This window comes from Pseudophryne corroboree, chromosome 6 (genome assembly GCF_028390025.1).
Source record: "Pseudophryne corroboree isolate aPseCor3 chromosome 6, aPseCor3.hap2, whole genome shotgun sequence".
NCBI classification, from domain to species: domain Eukaryota; kingdom Metazoa; phylum Chordata; class Amphibia; order Anura; family Myobatrachidae; genus Pseudophryne; species Pseudophryne corroboree.
The window spans coordinates 362,331,438-362,352,478 of NC_086449.1; the positions used below are offsets into that span (position 1 = coordinate 362,331,438).

A 21,041-nucleotide genomic window follows, 5' to 3' on the forward strand; every position below is an offset into this window, starting at 1 on the left:
AAAGTACTTCGTACCCGTACGACGCGCCTGTGCATTGCGGTACATACGCATGCCCAGAAAAGATTATTTTTAGCCTGATCGCTACACAGCAAACAAATGCAGCTAGCGACCAACTCGGAATGACCCCCATTGTCCACAATAAAATGTGTGTCATATAAGTCTCACTTTCAATCCATAAAGTGTAATGATTACTTTTGTCAATAAATCTGTGTATGCGTTATGTTGTTTAAGACTTACTAAATCTGCTAAATTTGGCAATATATTTTTTTTATGGTACAGGTGGCAAGTTTAGCAGATTTTAGGAGGACATGAGGATTTTTTTTTTTCTATTTTTTTTTTTATTATATGCATGTATTGACCTCTTTTACTGTCCTTTGTAGGAAAACCCGTATCCTGCTGTTAGTATGCATAAAGTCCAGCGTCCAGCGGAAGGCAGTCATCTGCGACCTCAACATAAGCCTTTCCCTCTACTTGATGAAAGTAGTGTACAGTGGATCTTGGATCAGGCTGCTGCCAAAATGCATAATGCACCCCCGGCTGTTAAAGCAGAGAAGAAGTGCATGGTGCCTCCTGGACCACCTGTTGGTTGGTGCTTTTGTTTTTGTTTTTTTTGTTTTTTGTTTCTTTAAAACGATTTATTGAATTTTCACTTAGAATGAGAAAAGGATCCAATGATAAAGGGTATCATACACAGACGATGGCATAAAAATGCATACATAATAAGCTCTACTAGGACAGTGATAAGCATCACAAGAACAAATTAAGGGGGTCATTCCGAGTTAATCTAGCTGTGCTAAATTGAGCACAGCTACGATCATTTACACTGACATGCTGGAGGACGCCCTGCACAGGGTTAGTCCGCCCCGCATGTCAGTGCTGCCCCCTCCCTCCCCCGCAGAAGTGCAAAGGCATTGCACAGCGGCGATGCCTTTGCACTTCAAGAGTAGCTCCCGACCAGCGCAGCTTTAGCGTGCTGGCTGGGTGCTACTCCTCGCTCCCCGGCCCGCAGCGGTTGCGTGTGACATCACGCAGCCGCTGCTGCCCGCCCCCCAGTTGGTCCGGCCACGCCTCCTGCGTTGGCCGGACCGCGCCTACGAAACGGCGGCCAAACGCTGCCGTTCCACCCTCTCCCGCCCAGCGATTGTCTCTGCCTGTCAATCAGGCAGAGGCGTTCACAGCCCTGCAACGGCCTTCGGCCATCTGGCACGCGCCAGCGCATGCGTAGTAGAGACCCGTTCGCTCGGTTGAGAAAAAACAGCAGCTAGTGAACGGGTCACAATGACCCCCTACGTGTATGCAGTAATGTTATAAAATACATATCAATTTCTTTCTTGCATTGGTATGTAATGAGCCCATCAGTTGTCACACCATTAGATACGAGCAGCTTAAATATGAATGCAATCAGTAGGCCAAGATAAAATAACGGGGGGTTTTGGGGAAGGAAGAACAAAAGAGGATGAAAGATATACACAAGACATCTTTATTAAATCTGATGCTTCTGGGGGTATGTTGCAGTAAGTTCAATAACAGGTAATACAGCATTAACAGAAAGGAGTCCTATCCTTCTGCTTCTAGGCGATGTAAAAGGATCCGGTTAGTAGTTTTAAACATTTTATAAATACGTGTCTGAGTAGAGCTATCTGGCTGTTCGATAAATATGCCCCACTTTTTTTATGGCATTGGATGACTCCCTTTTCCACACTCCCAAAAGCAATGCAAAAAGGAGGCATTCATAACCCTAAATTTGGGACAGGGCCCTGTCTCCGCTATTACCATATGTCTCCTTTGAGCAGTAGATATAAATGCCCTACTAAGGAATTTGAGATGTTTGTCCTGCAACTTAGCAGAGTATAAAAATGTAAACCCATAATACCTCAGCCAGGTCTCATGAGTGTCAATAGAAGACAGTCGGGGCATTATAAAGAAATCTGAGTTTATGGTATTTGGATAATGCAGAGAACATATGGGAGAAGAGGGGGTCCATGTCCTGATCACTCGACCTTTGCACTGATAGTGATTGAGCAAAATGTCTAGCTTGCAAAAACATATAAAACTGTTTATGCGGTAAATTACATTTTTCCTGTAAAGACAAAGTGGTTGGTGCTTTTGTAAAATAGATTTCAGCAATCCTCTTTAACAGTTAATGAACTTTATGAATTTTTCCTTATTATGCATCTTGAAGCCTTTTGGTCTTCTCAACTTAATTGTTCCGTTTGTTGTTGTACGAAGTACAAAATAATTTCTTTCTGCTTCCATTTGCATCTTCAACCCCTCACTCCATTTCTACATTATGCTCTTTTCTTTATATTCCTAATCATTTATGTCTGTTTTTGTTTTGGGTGTTTTTAGCAGCAATTATTGATTGGAATGGCAGTGCCCTATCCAACAGCAACCGACGACTAGAAGTTGTGAGGAACTGTATTTCTTACATCTTCGAAAACAAAATGCTGGAGGCCAAAAAGGTGATGGTCAATCTTTGTAAATTACACACAATAACTGATTCATTTGACGTATTACACACCCATTACATACACATCCCAGGTATTTGAGACCAAATTGAGTGTGTATTTAATCAGATTTCACAGCAAGTCCTTTACCCAATGACTGCCCGTGTCGTTCATTCAGTGTGTGGCCAGATTGGGAACTGGTCCTATTGAGTGGCAGTTGTTCCAAATGAAATGAAAAAAGATTGCAGTCTGTGCAGTTCAGCTTTATTATATTACTTTGTAACATAAATTTACAAAGAGCAGGAGGAAAAAAAAGGCATACCAATATACAGTATACTAAATATAATAAGGTAACACAATTATGCAGAATCATGTGCTGGGTGATGCTTTCTTATGTAATTCGTTTTTAAGTAAATTTATTGTACTGGGATACTATTTATGATTTCAAATGTTGTCTTGTTATAGCCTGTCACAGGTAACTTATACATACCATGCCTGGGTATAGATAGTAAATTTGAGACAACGTCCTGGAAATCTGAAGTGCATGTTGCATAAAATATGAGCCGCATTATATCATAGATAGAGATAGATAGATAGATATATATATATATATATATATACACACACACACACACACACACACACACACACACACACACACACACACACACACACACACACACACGTGTTGAGTATCCCTTATTCAAAATCCCACAATTTTGGTTCCCCTACTGAGATAATGATATATATGTGTGTGTATATATATGTCTATGTGTGTGTGTGTGTATATATATATATATATGTGAGTGTGTGTGTGTATGTATATATATATATATATATATATATATATACATACACATGACATAATATATATGTCATTATCTCAGTAGGGGACCCAAAAATGTGGGATTTTGGATAAGGGATACTCAACCTGTGTGTGTGTGTGTGTGTGTATGTATATATATAATGTTATGAAAAAAAATGTGAGAAGCGTACCAGGACTAAGGATTCTTGAGATCACGTTGTAAATGTAGCTAAAGAGCTTTAGATAATAGAAAAGAACAGCTTGTGCCTCAGGTACATAGTGAATGTCAATACAATACCAAACATTTCAAGTTCTATCAACGCATTATGAACTTATATATTTGAGAATGTGTGCAGCAGCTCTTATTTTTAAGACAACTTGTACTTTAGGTTTATTGGTCCTATTTACAGCTTATGTTTAGAGAAAACACATGTTAAACTGATATAAAAACATTGGTCCTGTTTGACTGTGACTTTCTCTGTGTAGCTGCAACCAGCTGTGCTACGGGCTCTCAAGGGACGGGCAGCAAGACAGTGTCTAACCCAGGAGCTCAATCTTCATGTGCAGCAAAATCGTGCAGTGTTGGACCACCAACAGTTTGACTTTGTTGTGCGTCTGATGAACTGCTGTTTACAGGTCTGTGGCCATGTCTGTATATTTATTTTATTTTTTATCATTATTGCATATATTTTTAATCGGTAACATACCATAAGAAACCATTATTTCTACTACTGTAAGACCAACATGCATGTGAGTTCTTTAAACTTGAGCCCAGTGAGATCATAAGACCATTCTGCAGTCCATAGATGTATTTTTGTGTGATGTGCGGTGTAGTATGTAATGATGAAAGTAAGCTGGGTGCAGTAGTAAGAGGGAGAAAGTGGTAAAGCCTGAAATAATTTAAGTGGAAGAAATAATGCGGTCACCGGTTTCCTTGTCTCTCATTTCTCAGGATTGCACATCTCTGGATGAACATGCTACAGCTGCAGCACTTTTACCTCTAGTCACCGCTTTCTGCAGGGTAAGTTCAGAGGTTGTTACAGAGCCTTTTTTTATTATTTAATTTTTAGTTTTACTTACTGGAACAAATGCTGCAGAACATGTTATCACTGTGTAATTGGTATGATAGTTATGTGGGTCCCATTTATTCTTGTTGTCTGGTGTTATTCTTAAGACTATTTTGTCTTTTGCACAGTAATGTGTTGCTTGCAATATTTTCTTTTTCCCATGCAGAAACTGAGCCCTGGCATCACCCAGTTTGCTTACAGTTGTGTGCAGGACCACCTAGTTTGGACCAACATGCAGTTCTGGGAAGCCATGTTTTATGGGGATGTACAAAACCACATCCGCGCCCTGTATCTAGCACCTGAAGAGTCTTCATCCACGGTAATGCCTCCCCTAGATCTTAATCCTCCTGTCCATGTATTTTCGCTGTGTGCTGCATGCTACTCCCTTACTGTATATTTATATTCTGCTTCCTCCTAATTCCAGTTGTTATGGTAATATTATTTGTAACCAATTTTACCTGTCTTTAGAATGTGACATTCCTTATTGAAAAACATGTTGTTATAACAGGTACAGGGGTATGTTTACTGATTAAAGCACAATGCCCCTTCCTTCAGGTGCTGACCACCCTGAAACTATTTCCTTTCTGTGTTGTCCATCAGGGTATTCCCTCTTAACTTTAATGATCAGTCCAAATATGAAAGTCAGCACCTAAACATAGAATAAGCACAAGATCCTATTCTTCCTCTCGAATACGCCTCACTGCATCAACACAAAAATAGTAGTCTCTTTCACGCAAGTCAAATTGATACACTTGAAAGAGATCTATAATAAAACTTTACATGCCTGCTCTAGACCTTTTAAATTAGCCATTTTATTTCTGTAAAACCTGCCTTTAATGCATCTGATGCCTTAAATAAGGAAAGTCAAACCTATTCTGGTTTAATTGCTGAAGAACTCTGATCTACCGATTAAAAAGAGTGTTCTGGAGGGACTTCCGGTGGGCGGACCCTGGGATGGCCGCTTTTTAGTGGAGCTCTCCACTGCTATAACAGCTTCCAGCGCAGGCGGCACCGTGTGTCTGGGACCTTACCCTGCACTGGAGGCCAGCGGAGATAGTGGTGGGTAAGAGGAGACCATCTTCCCGGCTCCCCACCGCCTTCTTCCCCGGAATCTCGGCACCACCTGAGGTGCACATTGCCCGCGGCCGCCATCTTTGAAGCGGCCGGGCGCCCTCTCACTACTGTACTGCTGCCAGCACCGAGGCCGTTGCTGACTGCTGTTAGCACCGAGGCCGTGGCTGACTGCTGTTAGCTAACGGCACCTCCGTGACACCCCTTCGGCCACCCTTTCCGTTTCCCCGCTGCCTCCTTCCCCTGAACTCCAGACATCAGAGGAGGTGCACGCTGCTTGGGATCGCCACGCTGACTACAGGTTGAGTATCCCATATCCAAATATCCGAAATACGGAATATTCCGAAATACGGACTTTTTTGAGGGAGAGTGAGATAGTGAAACTTTTGTTTTTTGGTGGCTCAATGTACACAAACCTTGTTTAATACACAAAGTTATTAAAAATATTGTATTAAATGACCTTCAGGCTGTGTGTATAAGGTGTATATGAAACATAAATGAATTGTGTGAATGTAGATACACTTTGTTTAATGCACAAAGTTATAAAAAATATTGGCTAAAATGACCTTCAGGCTGTGTGTATAAGGTGTATATGTAACATAAATACATTCTGTGCTTAGACTTGGGTCCCATCACCATGATATCTCATTATGGTATGCAATTATTCCAAAATACGGAAAAATCCCATATCCAAAATACCTCTGGTCCCAAGCATTTTGGATAAGGGATACTCAACCTGTACTGCCGAGTGTTCCCTGCTGCTGTCCTGTCACCTTCTCTCTCCACCGCCGGCACTGAAGACGCTGCCGCCTGACGGGTCCCCGTGGCAACGTGACGCTCTCTCCGGCTCTCTGCCGCCTGCTCCCTTGGTCTCCCGGCACCTGCTGAACGCACGTGACTCATGGCTGCCCATCTGTTGCCCGCCGGGCGCCCTCCACTACAGCCTCATCACTCCCTATTGTTGGAAGCTACATCTATACCATCACTCTAGAGGTACTTTAATTGTTTCCCTGAATCACCACTGCCTCCCTACGGAGTACGCTGCCCATGGCCACCATCTTGTTTATGACCATACTACGGTCCTAGCCCTAACACTGACCCTGCAATCTCTACTAACAGTGAAAGCCTGCAGACGGGTTAGCCTCTTCCTGGCTTTCTACTACAACACCTGCATTGGTCTCCTGGAGTTTACAGGGGACTACATCCTCCACAGCCACCATACTGCTGCATGATAGTTGTGTGGAGAATTTACTGCACAGCCCCCACTTTAACATAGCCGGTTGTACAATTTCCCCCACTCTATTGTATAACACCCGCGGCAGCTGCACTGACATTGTTTGGACGTCCTCTGCCACAGCCTATCCTTTTCAGAGTGCTGTGACTCTGCGAGGCACATTGTTGGCTGTCACCCCCCTTTTTCCACCTGCTGGGACAGTGGAACTCTATTCAAGGAAGAAAGGGACCGCTCTATTTGTATTATACGCAGCGACCTGTGCTGTCCTCTTGTGAGCAGCTACGCTCTTCACAAGGGTGCTATATTGTATGACTTGACTTTGTAGGGTAACATACTCCCTGCTGGGGAGGCGCAGCAGCAAAAACCAGGGACAACAGAGCTTTGGTCTCGACTCCCTCCAGCCCTCCACCTTCTCCTGCAGGTGACAACGTTCTAGAGGGTATAGCTGATCCTTCTAAATACACAACTGCTTCTGTGGCAAGAGCACAGGAACTCTCTCCGCTGCTAGATAAGAAACTTGCTGGTTTAAAAGATGCCATTGACTCCACTATGACGCAGCTGAAAGAACATAGCACGCGTCTGGACGAAGTTGAGCAGCGAGTCTCCAATCTGGAGGACGATCTCACTGCTGCTCGCTCCATCATTGATACCCACGAAACCTCCATTGCTGCCATGCAAGACAAACTTGAGGACTTAGAGAATTGTAACCGTCGTAACAATCTTCGTACGATTAGCTTGCCAGAGTCGGTTAAACCCAAAGAGCTACTGACCCTAATCTCTACCTGGCTGCCGACAGAGCTGGACTGTATGACCGACGGAGAACCGATAGTCATTGAACGGGCCCCCACATTGGCCCTGACAGCCAAGTGGATCGTCACAGACCCAGACCAGTCATATTTAAGTTTCTCAATTATGTGGATAAAGTCAGGGTGATGGAGGTGTACCGCAAGGCACAAGGGCTCTCCTACCATGGTGACAAGTTTCTCCTTTTTCAGGATTTTTCTTACAATGTAGCTACGCGAAGAAGAGAATTCTCACCTATATGCAAGATTCTCTTCGACACGTGGATTCGCTTTGCGTTGCTCTACCCAGCAAAGCTTCGTGTACAATACAATGGAAAGTCTCATCTACTCGACTCAGTGACTGCTGCAAAGACTTTTGTTGACTCTTTTTACAGAGTTCTTCTTCACCTGACTCTAGACCTGGGGACTGACGTTATATTCTGATTGCAAGTATCATACCTGTTACACCCCACTTACCGCTCTTATGTATGATAATATGTTATTGATGCTTTCTGTTTGCTCTTCAAATGTTGTTGTTATTTCTTTGTTCGGCTCTTTATATTAGAGATTTCTCTGGATTACTCAGAGAATTTTTCCCTTCCTTTCTTCCTCTTTCTTCTCCCCATCTTCTTCTCCCTCCCTCTCCCCCTCCTTTTCCTTGTTTGGAATACTGTCACAGTTCGTACAGACCCGTGTACTGGGTTCGTAAAATGATGAAAAATGGACGTACTGCACCTTATTGTTTGACAATGTTTATGGCTCTATTTTTATGGCACAGGTTATTTCTTCCCACTTCTAGTCTGGTTTCCCTGCTCACTGGGACATGGGAAACTGTGCATCTAGCTTAATTTCTATTGCTTGTGTCCAACAGGGCAGGTATTGGTTAATTTAGAGGTTATCATGGCTACTTCTTCTAAGGCTAAAACATGTATCAAATTCCTTACATGAAATGTGGACGGTCTTAACACGCCGATAAAACGTAAAAAAATGTAGCAACATTTGAAGGGTTTGAAACCAGATGTTGCGATGTTGCAGGAGACCCCCTGGAAAACGGGGGATCCCAATATACTTAGGGATAGCTGGATTAATAATTACAAATCGGCCTCCTTTACATCAAAGAAAAGAGGGGTCATGATTATATTTAATAAATCCCTTAGATATTCTATTCTAGATACCCTTGAAGATGTAGAAAGTAGATATTTGTTTATAAAACTGCAGCTAGAAGGGGACCTATACACCTTAGCAACACTCTATGCTCCGAATATGGATTACAATATCTTATTCACTGACATTTATGTTCGCCTGCAGGACTGGGCTGAGGGCAGGATAATTTTAGGAGGGGATTTTAATTCTACGCTGAATCCGATTTTAGATAGATCTGGTGCTCCTAGTGGGAGAGGTCATAATGCCCTGGCAGCCTTGCAATTCCTACTGTCCTCTTTAAATTTATCTGACCCATGGTGACATCAACACACAATTAGTCGGGAATACACCTTTTATTCTCACCCACATAACACTTCCACTAGGATAGACTATTGGTTACTTTCTACTGAATTACTTTCTAGAATATCTGATTCAAAGGTGGAAAATATAGCTATCTCTGACCTCGCACCCACATGGTTCACCCTTTCCCTAGTCACCCCTAGGATGGTTTCTTATAACTGGAGATTTCCGTCTTATTTGTTTACAGCCCCTGATTTTAAGTCTTATCTGGAAACTAATTTTCTAAATTATGTAGATGATCACATTCAACACATGGATAATATCAATATTTTCTGGTCAGCTTCCAAGACGGTGCTGAGAGGCCATATCATAGCATGCGTTGCAAATAAGCGAAAGACGATCACCCGCTGATTTCAGGAACTAGGATTAGAGCTCACAGATTCGTACGCGACCTTATCATCACCGACAGATGAGAATCGTAGAATATACCTTGAAAAGAAACAATTTTATGACACCCTCTGTACAGAAAGGGCTCAATATGCTTTGGATTATCAGAAACACAAATATTTTAGATGGGAACAAGGCTGGATATCTTTTAGCAAATGTAATCCATGGCCAACGTCCTATGCCTAGCATTCTGTCCCTTCACACTGATCTCAGGCACTGTCTGACTCGGTGGATATCGCTAATTCTTTTTTGGATTATTATAAAGGGTTGTATTCTGCCCCCCCAGATGAGCCCACTGGAGGCTTTGCTTTCCTCCGGTCAGCGGGCTCTCCTGTGCTGGCGGAGCAGGAGCGTGACTCCTCACGGGTCCCATTACTGACCTAGAATTAACAACTATTACCTTGCTTGCCAATGGCAAATTACCAGGCCCAGATGGATTAAGCGCTGAATATTATAAACTGTTATTACCACATGTCACGCCCCACTTGTAGTCCTTATTTAATTCCATACTGTCTGGTAATGATGACTCCCCCCCCCCACCACACCCCACCCCCACCACACACGCACACATTTAATCAAGCCCGCATAGTGGTTTTACCAAAGCCAGGAAAGGACCCTACATTAGTTCAACCTTACCGCCCAATCTCGTTGTTGAACCAAGGTTTTAAAAAAAATTCTACTATTATCGCAAATGGATTACAACCCATTTTATCTAGACTACTCCACCCTGCCCAAACAGGTTTTGTGAATGGGAGAACATCGGTACATAATATACGACAGTTGGTTGCAGCTCTGACCAAATCGAGCCAATCTCCACATGGCACATCTCTGCTGGTGAGATGCGATATAGACAGGGCATTTGACCGAGTGTCTTGGTCTCATCTGTTGAGAGTACTTCACTGGCAACATTTTGGTACAGGTTTTCTCAGGTTTTTTCGTACTTTATATGCCTCGCCCTCTGCATTCCTTATGGTGAATGGAATGAATACTGACACCTTTCAGTTACACAGGGGCACCAGACAAGGCTGCCCCCTGTCCCCACTTCTTTTCAACCTAGCCTTGGACCCACTCATTAGACATTGTCATTTAAATGCCACTTGGCACGGGATTGTGATAGGATCTTATAACCTCAAAGTCTCGGCATATGCTGATGAGTTCTTACTTTATTTCTCGAACCCTCATGTAGCTTTTCCTGGTCTGTTACAGCTGTTGGCAACCTTTGAGTCTATTTCAGGGTTTTTGATTAACAAATAGGAAACTGAAGCATTGGCTTTACACCCGAAAGCGCCACAAGACTGGAATAGTCCGTTTCCCTTTCACTGGGCAGACCAGAAAATTACATACCTAGGGTTTCAAATCCCCATTAATCCATCTACCCTATACATGCACAACTTCCCGCAAATTATTGCTCGTACCTTAGCTGATTTTCAGGCTTGGAAACATTTATCTATCTTACCTCAGTAGTTGTCAACTGATTAAAATTATCACCTTCCCCAGATTATTATATCCTATTTAGATGTTACCTGTCCATTGTCAGAGTCGGATCTGATGGTTCTGGCCAGAGCTTTTAGTGGGTTCATCTGGGCTAACAAAAAACTCATGATTTCACTATTTAAACGGAGTCAATCGCCAAAATTGAGGGGTGTCAATCCACCCTGTATTAGGAGTTACATGTTGGCTGCAAATTACAGATACGCAATAGATTGGATACGTGCAACAGAGGACTTCGCCAGCACTGGCTTGGAACAGGCTTTTTGTCCTGAAATCTCGCTTGTCAGTTTGTTACATATGCGCCCTTCCACTTTTCCAAATTCAATCAGAGACAACATTCTGCTAACCTCCACCTGCGCTGCATGGAGACTAACATGCTCAAGGATGGGCATCTCCAGTTATAACACAGTCTTTACCCGACTGACCCACAATATAGGATTCCACGGGACTGTAGTCCACTCAACTTTAACCGCCTTGTTCCAACAAAATAAACAATCAATTTATCAGCTGTTAGACCAAGGGAACATTCCAAATTCTTCCCCACTCCATCCATAGCGAAGCGTTTCTACAAATTAATATCTCATTATTTGTATATTTTCAAATACGCAGTTATATTAATAGATTACTGGCTGTTTTAACAGACAAAGATAGATCCAATGATCTGGATAGGTTACTACAGCTATCTTCAGGTAGAAGTCATTCAACATCTTTACTGTACATGTATGTCAGACTATTGATTGGGAAACCACTTCCACGAGATTAGCTAAATGGTCCTTAAATTTCCCGTTTATAACGATTCCGACTATACTTACTACTTTCAATCGATTAAATAAAAGCCTCATTTCAGCTTCATATGCTGAAATGAACGATCAAATATTATACCGCTCCTACTTCACCCCAAAATTACGATTTCAAATGGGTATATCATCAGATTCTAAATGCTTCAAATGTACTATGGTAGACGCTGATATATTTCACTGTTTGTGGAGCTGTCCGGAGGTTTTTCAATTCTGGACGTCAATCCAATCCTTTATCAAAGAAAATCTGGGAATACGTTTTAATATTTCCCCTGAGTGAGTTATTTGGTATATTCATTCATCGCTCCACACCCCCAGATTCCCACCAGGACAGCGTGCCTTGCTAGCCAAGGTAGCTGCTGCTGGTAAGAAGTCCATTCTCTCACAGTGGATATCCATAGACACTCTTTCTTTTTCTTTGTTGTTGCCTCACTTATCGTTCCTATTTCATATGGAGTGGTTGGAGATGGTAATAAATAAAGAAAAGAGGGTAGAGGGGTTTTTCGAGATCTGGATCCCATATGTCATGACGCTACCTGACCCCATAAAGGATTTCCTTAGACAGGCTGTGACACTTACCGCATGGTATAACCTTACAGTGCTCACTTTGGGCCACCGCCCTTTTATATCTGGGAAGTGTGCATATTTCCGTGTATAGACCTCTCCTGTGGTCCCACCTGAGTAGTTTCTGACCTCTGTTTGTAAACTACTCCTTGTATTCCTGACCTTGTATTTTCACAATACTGTATACGTTGTTATAACATTGTCATTTGCATGTGTACTTTCTCTTTGCTGGTTGTGTTTGTAAATCTGCACCATAGATTTTATGAGTGCCCAAGGATGTACCCACTTTGGAGAGCTGTTAACTGCCTTATTTTCATTATTGCCAATGATCAGATGCCAATTTCCCAGGTCATGTGCCTGAAAGCTCTTATTTACGTAAAAGACCTGTAATTCAATTGCTTTAGATAGAACAGTTATTACCATAATTTACAGTTATATATTAAAATACTTACCTACTACCTGTATTTCAAAATTATTTTTAAAAATCGTTTACCTGATCCTGAACTTAAAAATTATGGATACAATTGTGTTTAAAGCTGGCAGAGGAGTGTAATGTTGCCCGTGGGGCATCATTCTGAGCCCTACACTGCTCTGTCACCTGTTGTGCACATTGTTCTCTTGTGGAATGAAGTTTCACATGATAAAGAAGGTGTGGTTCTATTCACTTAAGGGGGTGGGTAAATCACCATTCAAAATGGGATTTTTGTACTTCCGTTTTATTTTATGTCTGTTGGGTATTACTATTCAATGGGGGTATAGAGTACAGTGACAGGAGTTTAGGAACTTTTTTAATTTACTGGCAAAAACTCAAACTCATCCTCTTCTATATCCTTATTGGCTGTCAGGTACTCAGTATGTCTCTAACCAAGCTCCAAAGGACAGAACCAGGAGAACAGATCAGTAGGGATCAGAGAGAAAAAATGTGCTCTAATGAGAACATTACTACTGTAAGTAGAATGGTGAAGTAAACGAATTATCAAGAACAGAATCCCAAACAAAAAAAGAGCATAAAGGCAGGGTGACCAGTGTCATGTGTCTCACAAGAAGTGGAGGCGGACATATTTGAGTTTTTTCTATTTAAAGTGTCCAATATCATGTTACTGTATGCTATACCATATTTTATTCAGTGACCCGCGATTGGACACTAGAGAACTAATTTTAAGTGTGTAATTGTCCTTTTAAATTGTTCAATAGCACATCGGAACTTTAATATTAAATAAGACTTTTTTCTTATATACACGTTTCCTGTAACGTTTTATACTCCCCCCGTTCTGCTTTACCCTCCAGACTTTTGACAGGTGATCAGTATAGTACAGTGGTTCACAAGCTCTGTCATCATGTCCCCAAACAGTTCATGTTTTCCAGGTCACCCATGGATCTTTAAAATGTGATAGTTGGTGATACGCCTGTGCACCTGCTAGGTGGTCGGGACAATGTGACCTGTCAGGGATCCTGAGGACCGAGATTGAGAAACACTTGTGTAGTATGAAAACCAAACTGTCACAGTACTGATGTCCAAAAGTTTGACAGATGTTTGACATTCACATTCAAGTGTTAATGTGATGCTTCTTATAATGATCTATTGGGATACATTTACAGGTACACCACCGATTTTCCGGCAACCGATGATCCGGAACCTCTTTTAATCCGGACAATTTTGATTTGTCCGGATTAAAGGGGGTTAGGGACATCCTTTAATCCGGAACATTTTCTGCGCATGGGCGTAACACGCAATACGAGCGAGTGTCAGTGGGTGCAGCTTCCACGGACACTGCAGGTGACACAGCAAGCATCAGTGGGGCTGTTATGGCGTCCAAGGTCACAGCAAGTACCGTACATGGGCGGAACACACAGCCTGAGCCTGATACCTGTTTTGCTTATAAACAGTTTTGCATACACTACTGTGTTTATTCATTAATTAATATTATACTGTAGCATATATTTTACTATTTATTGCTTTAGAAATATTCTGAAGGTGCAAAATTAGTTTCCACCGTTAATCCGGCAAAATCGATAATCCGGCACGGCACTGGAACCGAGGATGCCGGAAAATCGGTGGTGTACCTGTACTGTTCCTCCCTCCCCCCCCCCTCCCTTTTTAACCTCTGGAGTCTATTCAGTTATTGTCGGAATTCCTGACTTGTCGGAAAAACTGCACTTTCTGACTGTTTTTGGTCGAATCTGGATTCGACCTATTCAAGTCCAGTGCCGTTTTTCCGACAAGTCGGGAATTCTGACTTGTCGTAGCCGCGGATCCACGTATTTTGTCGGATTTTCGGGCATTTCCGATAGGTTTATGGCCCGTTTCCTGACAATGCTGGTTGGATCTTCATTGTCGGAAATGGCAAAATCCTGTTGAAATGCCCGCAAATTGAATACTGAAGTGTTGGGTCCGACAATAATTGAATAGACACCATAGTCTGTGCAAATTTTTCAAACCGTAGCCTGATGTATAGTAATGTTCCACGTTATGTTTTGTCAGGATGAAGTGGAAGAAGAGGAGCGATCAGCGCTTGAGCTAGCAGCAGAGCAGTGTCGCCTGTGGCCAACACTTCAGCGTGATAAACAGCTTGAGCTTATTCAGAAAGAGGAGAGCACAGTGTTTAGCCAGGCCATCCACTATGCCAATCGCATGAGCTACCTTCTTTTACCACTGGATACCTCTAAAAACCGCCTTCTTCGAGGGGCTGCCGGCCTGGGAGATGCAGAAAGTGTAACCAACAGCTTCATCACCAACAGGTTATTCCCGTAATGTCAGTTACGCTGTGACAGTCCTGCTATGCCTTATTGCTTCATTAACAAAGTCCTGATATCTGTTGTTTTCTTACACATTCCAGCATGGCAGGCAGTGTTGCGGAAAGCGCAGATACAGAAAGTGGATTTGAAGATTCAGAAAGCTCAGATGTGGCTCATTACGTGGTCCGATTCATTACACGTTTTGTGGACAAAGTATGTACAGAGAGTGGCGTCACATCTGATCACCTAAAAGGCCTGCATACGATGATACCAGGTGCATAACCTCAACATCAGTAAACCTAATCTGTTGCACAGCTGACTTGACTGAGTTACATATTTACTTCTAAATTTAATGTAATATGTTTTTTTATGGTTATCCAGATAGAGTAAATAGTCAATCTTTACTAAGCCCAGGATTCTGTGGTTCTGAACTTTTCTAAAGGGCCCCATACACTAGAGCGATATGTCTGAGGCTGAAGTCGGAGGCGATTTTCCTTGAACTCTCATGGGAGCTTCCCGGAAGTGGTTCCATACGATTCCAAACGATTTGGTACATTTTGCATGCGATATATCGTATGCGATCCCAGCCATGCCTGCGGGAACCGACATATCACGAGTGCAGCACTAACGATCTAGGGGAGCAGATCCGACTCTCCCGGGAACGCGGATCGGAAACATCTCCAAAATGCCAGATTTCACCCGATATATCTGCCTGAATGCCCGAAATTGGCTGAAATCGGGCATTATCATTCTAGTGTATGCGGCCTTTCCTGTTGCACTCAAAATTTGTTACCTTTCATGTTTTATATACCAGGGAATAACATGCTTATTTCTACAGGATCGCACATGTTGCGCCCAAACAGAAAGTGTTTAGCCGGCTAAAGCCGTCTAAAGTCCTGCTTTGAGTTTGGTCGCCCAAAGTGCCGACTTAGCGCACATTTCTTCTCACACCCCAGGAGGCTGCGAGAAGAAATGTCATCCCCGTGGCTACCAGGCATCTAAACAGTGCAACAATTAAATTGCTCCATTTTACACCACCTAGTGGTTGCCACGCTGTAAAACAATTGAATAGGCCCCATAGAACCTAAAAAAGACCTAATTATGTTACTTAAGTTTAAACTATAAGTTTACTGTGGAAATGTGTGGAATGAGTAGATTTCATATGTAATTCAGATGTACAGATGTGTAGTGTACGCTGCTCGACTGTCTGCTCCCGAGATTTATGGGTCTGAGAAGTACGTACTTGGTGAATAAAGCAGTGGAGTATTGGGCCACAAAGTTAATTACGGATTTGCAGAATGGAGTTCCGGTAGAGGAAATAGTTATCCTAGCGGAACACATTAAGGAGTCTGCTGTATATTTAGGTGAAGCATCTAGATATATCGGCCAAGGGAATTCGAGAATCTCGGCTTCTACTATTACTGCCAGAAGAGTCCTTTGGCTAAGGTCATGGCAGGTAGATACGGAGTCCTGCCGTTCACAGGTGACATTCTTTTTGGAAAAGAGCTGGGTACATTAATTTCGCAAGCTACAAGGGGTAAATCTCCCTTTTTACCGACCCTTCCATCACCACCTAAATGCTCTTATTCCAGAGTATCCTTTCGGTCCTTTCGCCCCACTCAATCTTTTAGAGGACATGGCAGAAGTTCATACTTGCGAGGCAGAGGTCGCAGCAAACAGCCAATCGTTGCTCATCGGCAGGACCCCAAGCATGCAGAAAAGGCCGTGGCATGACGGTCTCCCTTCCCACCGTGGCACAGATACGGTGGGAGGGCGGCTTCGAAATTTTCAAACCGCCTGGTTCAAAATATCTGACAATGCATGGATTCGCAATATAATTCCCGAGGGTACAAGTTAGATTTCAAAGTTTTACCGCTAAAGAAGTATTTTACTACAAGTCTTCCAATTCTTCTGGAAAAACGGTTAGCTATTCAAGGTGCAATAAAGAACTTAGTGGAATCGGCAGTATTAATGCTGGTTCCTCCGCTAAAGTGCAGATAAGGTTATTATTCCAATCTTTTTGTAGTTCCAAAGCCAGACGGCACAGTAAGACCTATCCTGAACCTAAAATTATTGAATCAGTTTCGAACTTATTACTGGTGCAAGATGGAGTCTCTCAATTCATTGTTTTCGAGCCTGCAACCCAGGGAGTTCATGATATCTCTGAACATCAAGGATGCATATCTCCACATTCCGATCTGGGACCCACACCAAGCGTTTCTCAGATTCGCTATTCAACAAGATCATTTTCCGTTCAGAGCCTTACCATTCGGACTGTCCACGGCACCCAGGGTGTTTACCAAGGTCATGTCGGTGATCATTGCTCACCTGAGGTCATTAGGAGTCACAATAATAGCATACCTAGACGACCTCCTCCTAAAGGCTCCGTCCGATCTCATTCTCCATGAGCATGCTCTATTAACGTACAGTGTGTTGGTAGAGCATGCACTGTAAGTGTGGTTTTCTTGTTTGCTCATTTATTATGTACTGTGTAATGGGCGCTGCAGATCTCTTGTGACGCCATATAAATGAAGGATAATAATAATAATAATAATAATCATTTTTTTAAAATCCAACTTGCAACCGTCACAGCTAATCCAGTTTCTCGGTGTGATCTTGGATACCAACGTACAGAAAGTTTTTCTGCCACAAAACAATGCTCTGAGTATACAGAAGTTGGTCCAAGCTGTTCTCAGGCCATGACTGGTATCAGTCCATTTATGCATTCGTTTGCTTGGGAAACTGGTAGCTGCCTTCGAAACTCTTGAGTTTAGGCGTTTTCATTCACGGCCCTTCCAGCTGGATCTGCTACATTAATGTTCAGGGTCGCATCTCCACCTTCAACAATTGGTTCGTCTATCTCCAGAGACATGACTGTCGCTTCTTTGGTGGCTCCAGTAGCACAATCTCACTGCGGGCAAGTGTTTTGGAGTATTGAACTGGACTCTCCTAACAACAGATGCCAGCCTCAGGGGATGGGGAGCGGTTGTGTTGGACTTTCATCTTCAGGGCCGCTGGTCTCCACTGGAATCGCTGTTGCCAATAAATGTGTTGGAACTAAGAACGATAAACAATCGGACAACGCGACTGCCGTAGCATACGTAAAAAAACAGGGAGGAACTTGCAGTCGCCAAGTGATGCGAGAGGTGACACGCATTCTTCAATTGGCAGAACGCAACGCTGTAATTTTCTCGGCGGGAGTGGACAATTGGGAAGCAGACTACCACAGCCGTCAGGATCTACATCCGGGAGAATGGGCACTTCACTCAGAGATGTTCGTTGCCCTGACACGACGCAGGGGGGTGTCCAGAGGTGGATCTCATGGCTTATCTCAATCATCCGCTTCCTCGATGCGTCTCCAGAACACGATATCCTCAAACGGAAGCTGTAGACGCTCTAGCCGTGTCTTGGCCGTACGACCTGGTATACGCGTTTCCTCTGTTCCCTCTATTATCTCGAATTCTCAAGAGAATCAAACGGGAGTCAATCACGGTGATTTTGGTGGCACCAGATTGGCCTCGGAGAGCTTGGTTTTTGGACCTGCATCTTCTGCTAGCGGACGATCCTTGGCCTCTCCCTCTGCGCCCGGATCTACTCTAACAAGGGCCTTTCGTACATCCAGATTTACCACGGCTACGTTTAACGGGATGGCTCTTGAGGCAGACATCTTAAACCGTAAGGGGATTCCAGAATGTGTTATTCCCACTATGTTGCGTGCACGAAAACCAGTGACGGCAGCCCATTATCATCGCATCTGGCGGTCTTATATCTCTTGGTGTGACCGAAACGGGTTTCAATCAGAGTCCTTTCGATTTTCAAGGTTCTTGCTCTTTCTTCAGGCAGGTTTAGATTACGGACTTCGTCTAGGATCCTTACAAGTTTAGGTGTCTGCCTTATTGATTTTCTTTCAAAAAAACGGCTGGCGCATCTACCGGATGTGCAAACTTTCCTACAAGTTGTCCTTCGGGTACAGCCTCCGTTTGTTCCTCCTACAGCTGCTTGGGAGTTAAATCTGGTGCTGGATTATCTACAGTCGCCCTGTTTTGAACCCTTGGAAGAAGCAGATCTTAAGTATCTCACTTGGAAGACTGTTTTTTTTTCTACTGGCCATAGCTTCAGCCTGGAGGGTGTCTGAATTAAGTGCTTTGTCTTGTAAGCCTCCCTACTTGATCTTTCATCCTGATAGGGCAGAGTTGAGAACACATGCTTCTTTTCTTCTCAAGGTCGTGTCGACTTTTCATATCAGTCAGCCTATTGTGGTACCATCCTTGCAAGAGGATTCTGGGACCTCTTCGTCTCTTGATGTAGTGAGAACGTTGAAGACCTATGTGGATCGTACAGCTCCGTTGTGAAAAACTGATGCTTTGTTTGTATTCTATGATCTCCCGCATAGAGGATGGCCTGCTTCTAAGCAAACCCTCGCCCGCTGGATTTGGTTGACTATTCGTCAGGCCTATATACATCAGTCTAGGCGACCTCCATTATCCATTGCTGCCCATTCGACACTCTCAGTTGGTTCTTCGTGGGCAGCTACTACGGGGCTACCACGTCTCAACTGTAGAGCAGCCACTTGGTCCAGTATCCATACGTTTGCCAAGTTCTACAAGTTTGATACTTTTGCGGCTTCATCTTCACGGTTTGGCCGTCTTGTTTTGCAAGTTTCTCAGCGATCTCCCACCCAGGGAGGAGACTTTGGGACGTCCCCACAGTCTTGAAATTGTGCCAGTTGCTGACAGAAAAAGGAAGATTTTGGTACTTACCGATAAATCCCTTTTTCAGAAGCAGAAATGCCTTCTTTGTTCTGTTGTATTTAATTGTTGTATGTTCTGTTCTCTTGTTCCCGTCTCCTCTCGGTTAATTCATAACTGAGGGATGATGGGGGATAGAGGGGGAGGAGCCCCTTTCACTTTTTAGATTATTTAAAGTGCCAGCTCCCAATAAGCCACCATCATCACCCCACAGTCTTGAAATTGTGCCAGTGTCCCCTATGGCTTCCAAAAAAGGGATTTATCGGTAAGTACCAAAATCTTCCTTTTCATTGGCCAATGAATCCCGGTATTGAAAGATTTTTTCAATCCCGATACCCAGGATTGAAAAAAACGGCCTGGGATTTGGCCTCCCTAGTATAAACTGACCTATAAAACCTATACAGCCCTAAAACATGGATTGGAAAAAACTAATTTTAGTTTTTTAGCTTCTGAAAATCTGGGGCCTAGTCATTACGTAGCCTGTAGTAACTAGCCAGTATGTAAGTTAAATAGGGGTCTTAGGGCCTGATTTAGAAATTAATGCAGATTCTGCTGTGAGTCTTCCACATTTATGCAACAGGACTGCATCTGTCGATCCATCTATGAAAGTAGCAGTCCTCAACATCAGCACTCATTTGTATCGGCCCTCTCCTTGGTACAGGAGATATACCTAAAAGCGACCAAATCTATGCGTACCTTTACCTCTGTATAGCCCACTATTCAGTGGAAATCAGACTGACATCCATACAACACCGTAATTGCTCTTAGTTGTTTTACCAGATCTGCTGTATATGCAGTATGCTTAGCTCTGAATCAAACCCTTACTGTGGTCTATTAGACAGTCAATAGATCGACCCCATATGGTCGACATGTGAATAATAGACAATTGGTAAGGCCGTCATGGTCAAAAGGTCGACATGATAATGGTTGACACATTTTTTTGGGTGAAATCTTGTATGTTATATCATATGTGACCACCATCAGTGGAAACATGTACTCTCGCAGACTTTCTTCACTCGCTGCGCTTTCAGGTTTCTTTTCCCAGTCTTCGTTCATGTGGATAGTGAATCAAGAAAAGGTTGGAAAACGTAAAATAAGAAAAATGTGTCGACCATTGTCATGTTGACCTTTTGTACCTGTGAACTGTCAACCTATCCATGGAACCCTTTACCTGTACCGTGCTGTAAATGGCAATAGGTAGTGTTCACATTAATAAGCTGGTGTTCAGTGCTGTAAGTTGCTTTAGCTTTTTCGAAAACAACATGGACGATTCTTGTAGCCAGTTTTGCTGTACACAATTATTGCCCAATAATAAGGCAATTTGCTGCATCATTTATGGCTTTTTTTTTTATTCAAATGTGGCGCTTGGCTTGTTATAAAGAAAAAGTGAGTGGAAATTTCTTACAGTT

The 21,041-nt window shown here is 43.0% G+C and overlaps 1 protein-coding gene across 8 annotated transcripts in view; it reads left to right on the forward strand.

Annotated features, from left to right (window-relative positions):
* Positions 1–21,041, forward strand: part of SBF1 (SET binding factor 1) — a 421,239-nt gene that overhangs the window by 200,011 nt on the left and 200,187 nt on the right. For 7 of the 8 annotated variants that reach the window (XM_063926659.1, XM_063926653.1, XM_063926655.1 and 4 more), the window contains 8 exons: positions 381–585; positions 2,350–2,462; positions 3,739–3,888; positions 4,205–4,273; positions 4,486–4,638; positions 12,994–13,095; positions 14,631–14,887; positions 14,986–15,158. In XM_063926659.1, coding sequence (XP_063782729.1) covers positions 381–585; positions 2,350–2,462; positions 3,739–3,888; positions 4,205–4,273; positions 4,486–4,638; positions 12,994–13,095; positions 14,631–14,887; positions 14,986–15,158 — 1,222 coding nt within the window. The remainder of the gene's footprint in view (positions 1–380; positions 586–2,349; positions 2,463–3,738; positions 3,889–4,204; positions 4,274–4,485; positions 4,639–12,993; positions 13,096–14,630; positions 14,888–14,985; positions 15,159–21,041) is intronic. The other variant, XM_063926657.1, reaches the window with a different exon arrangement.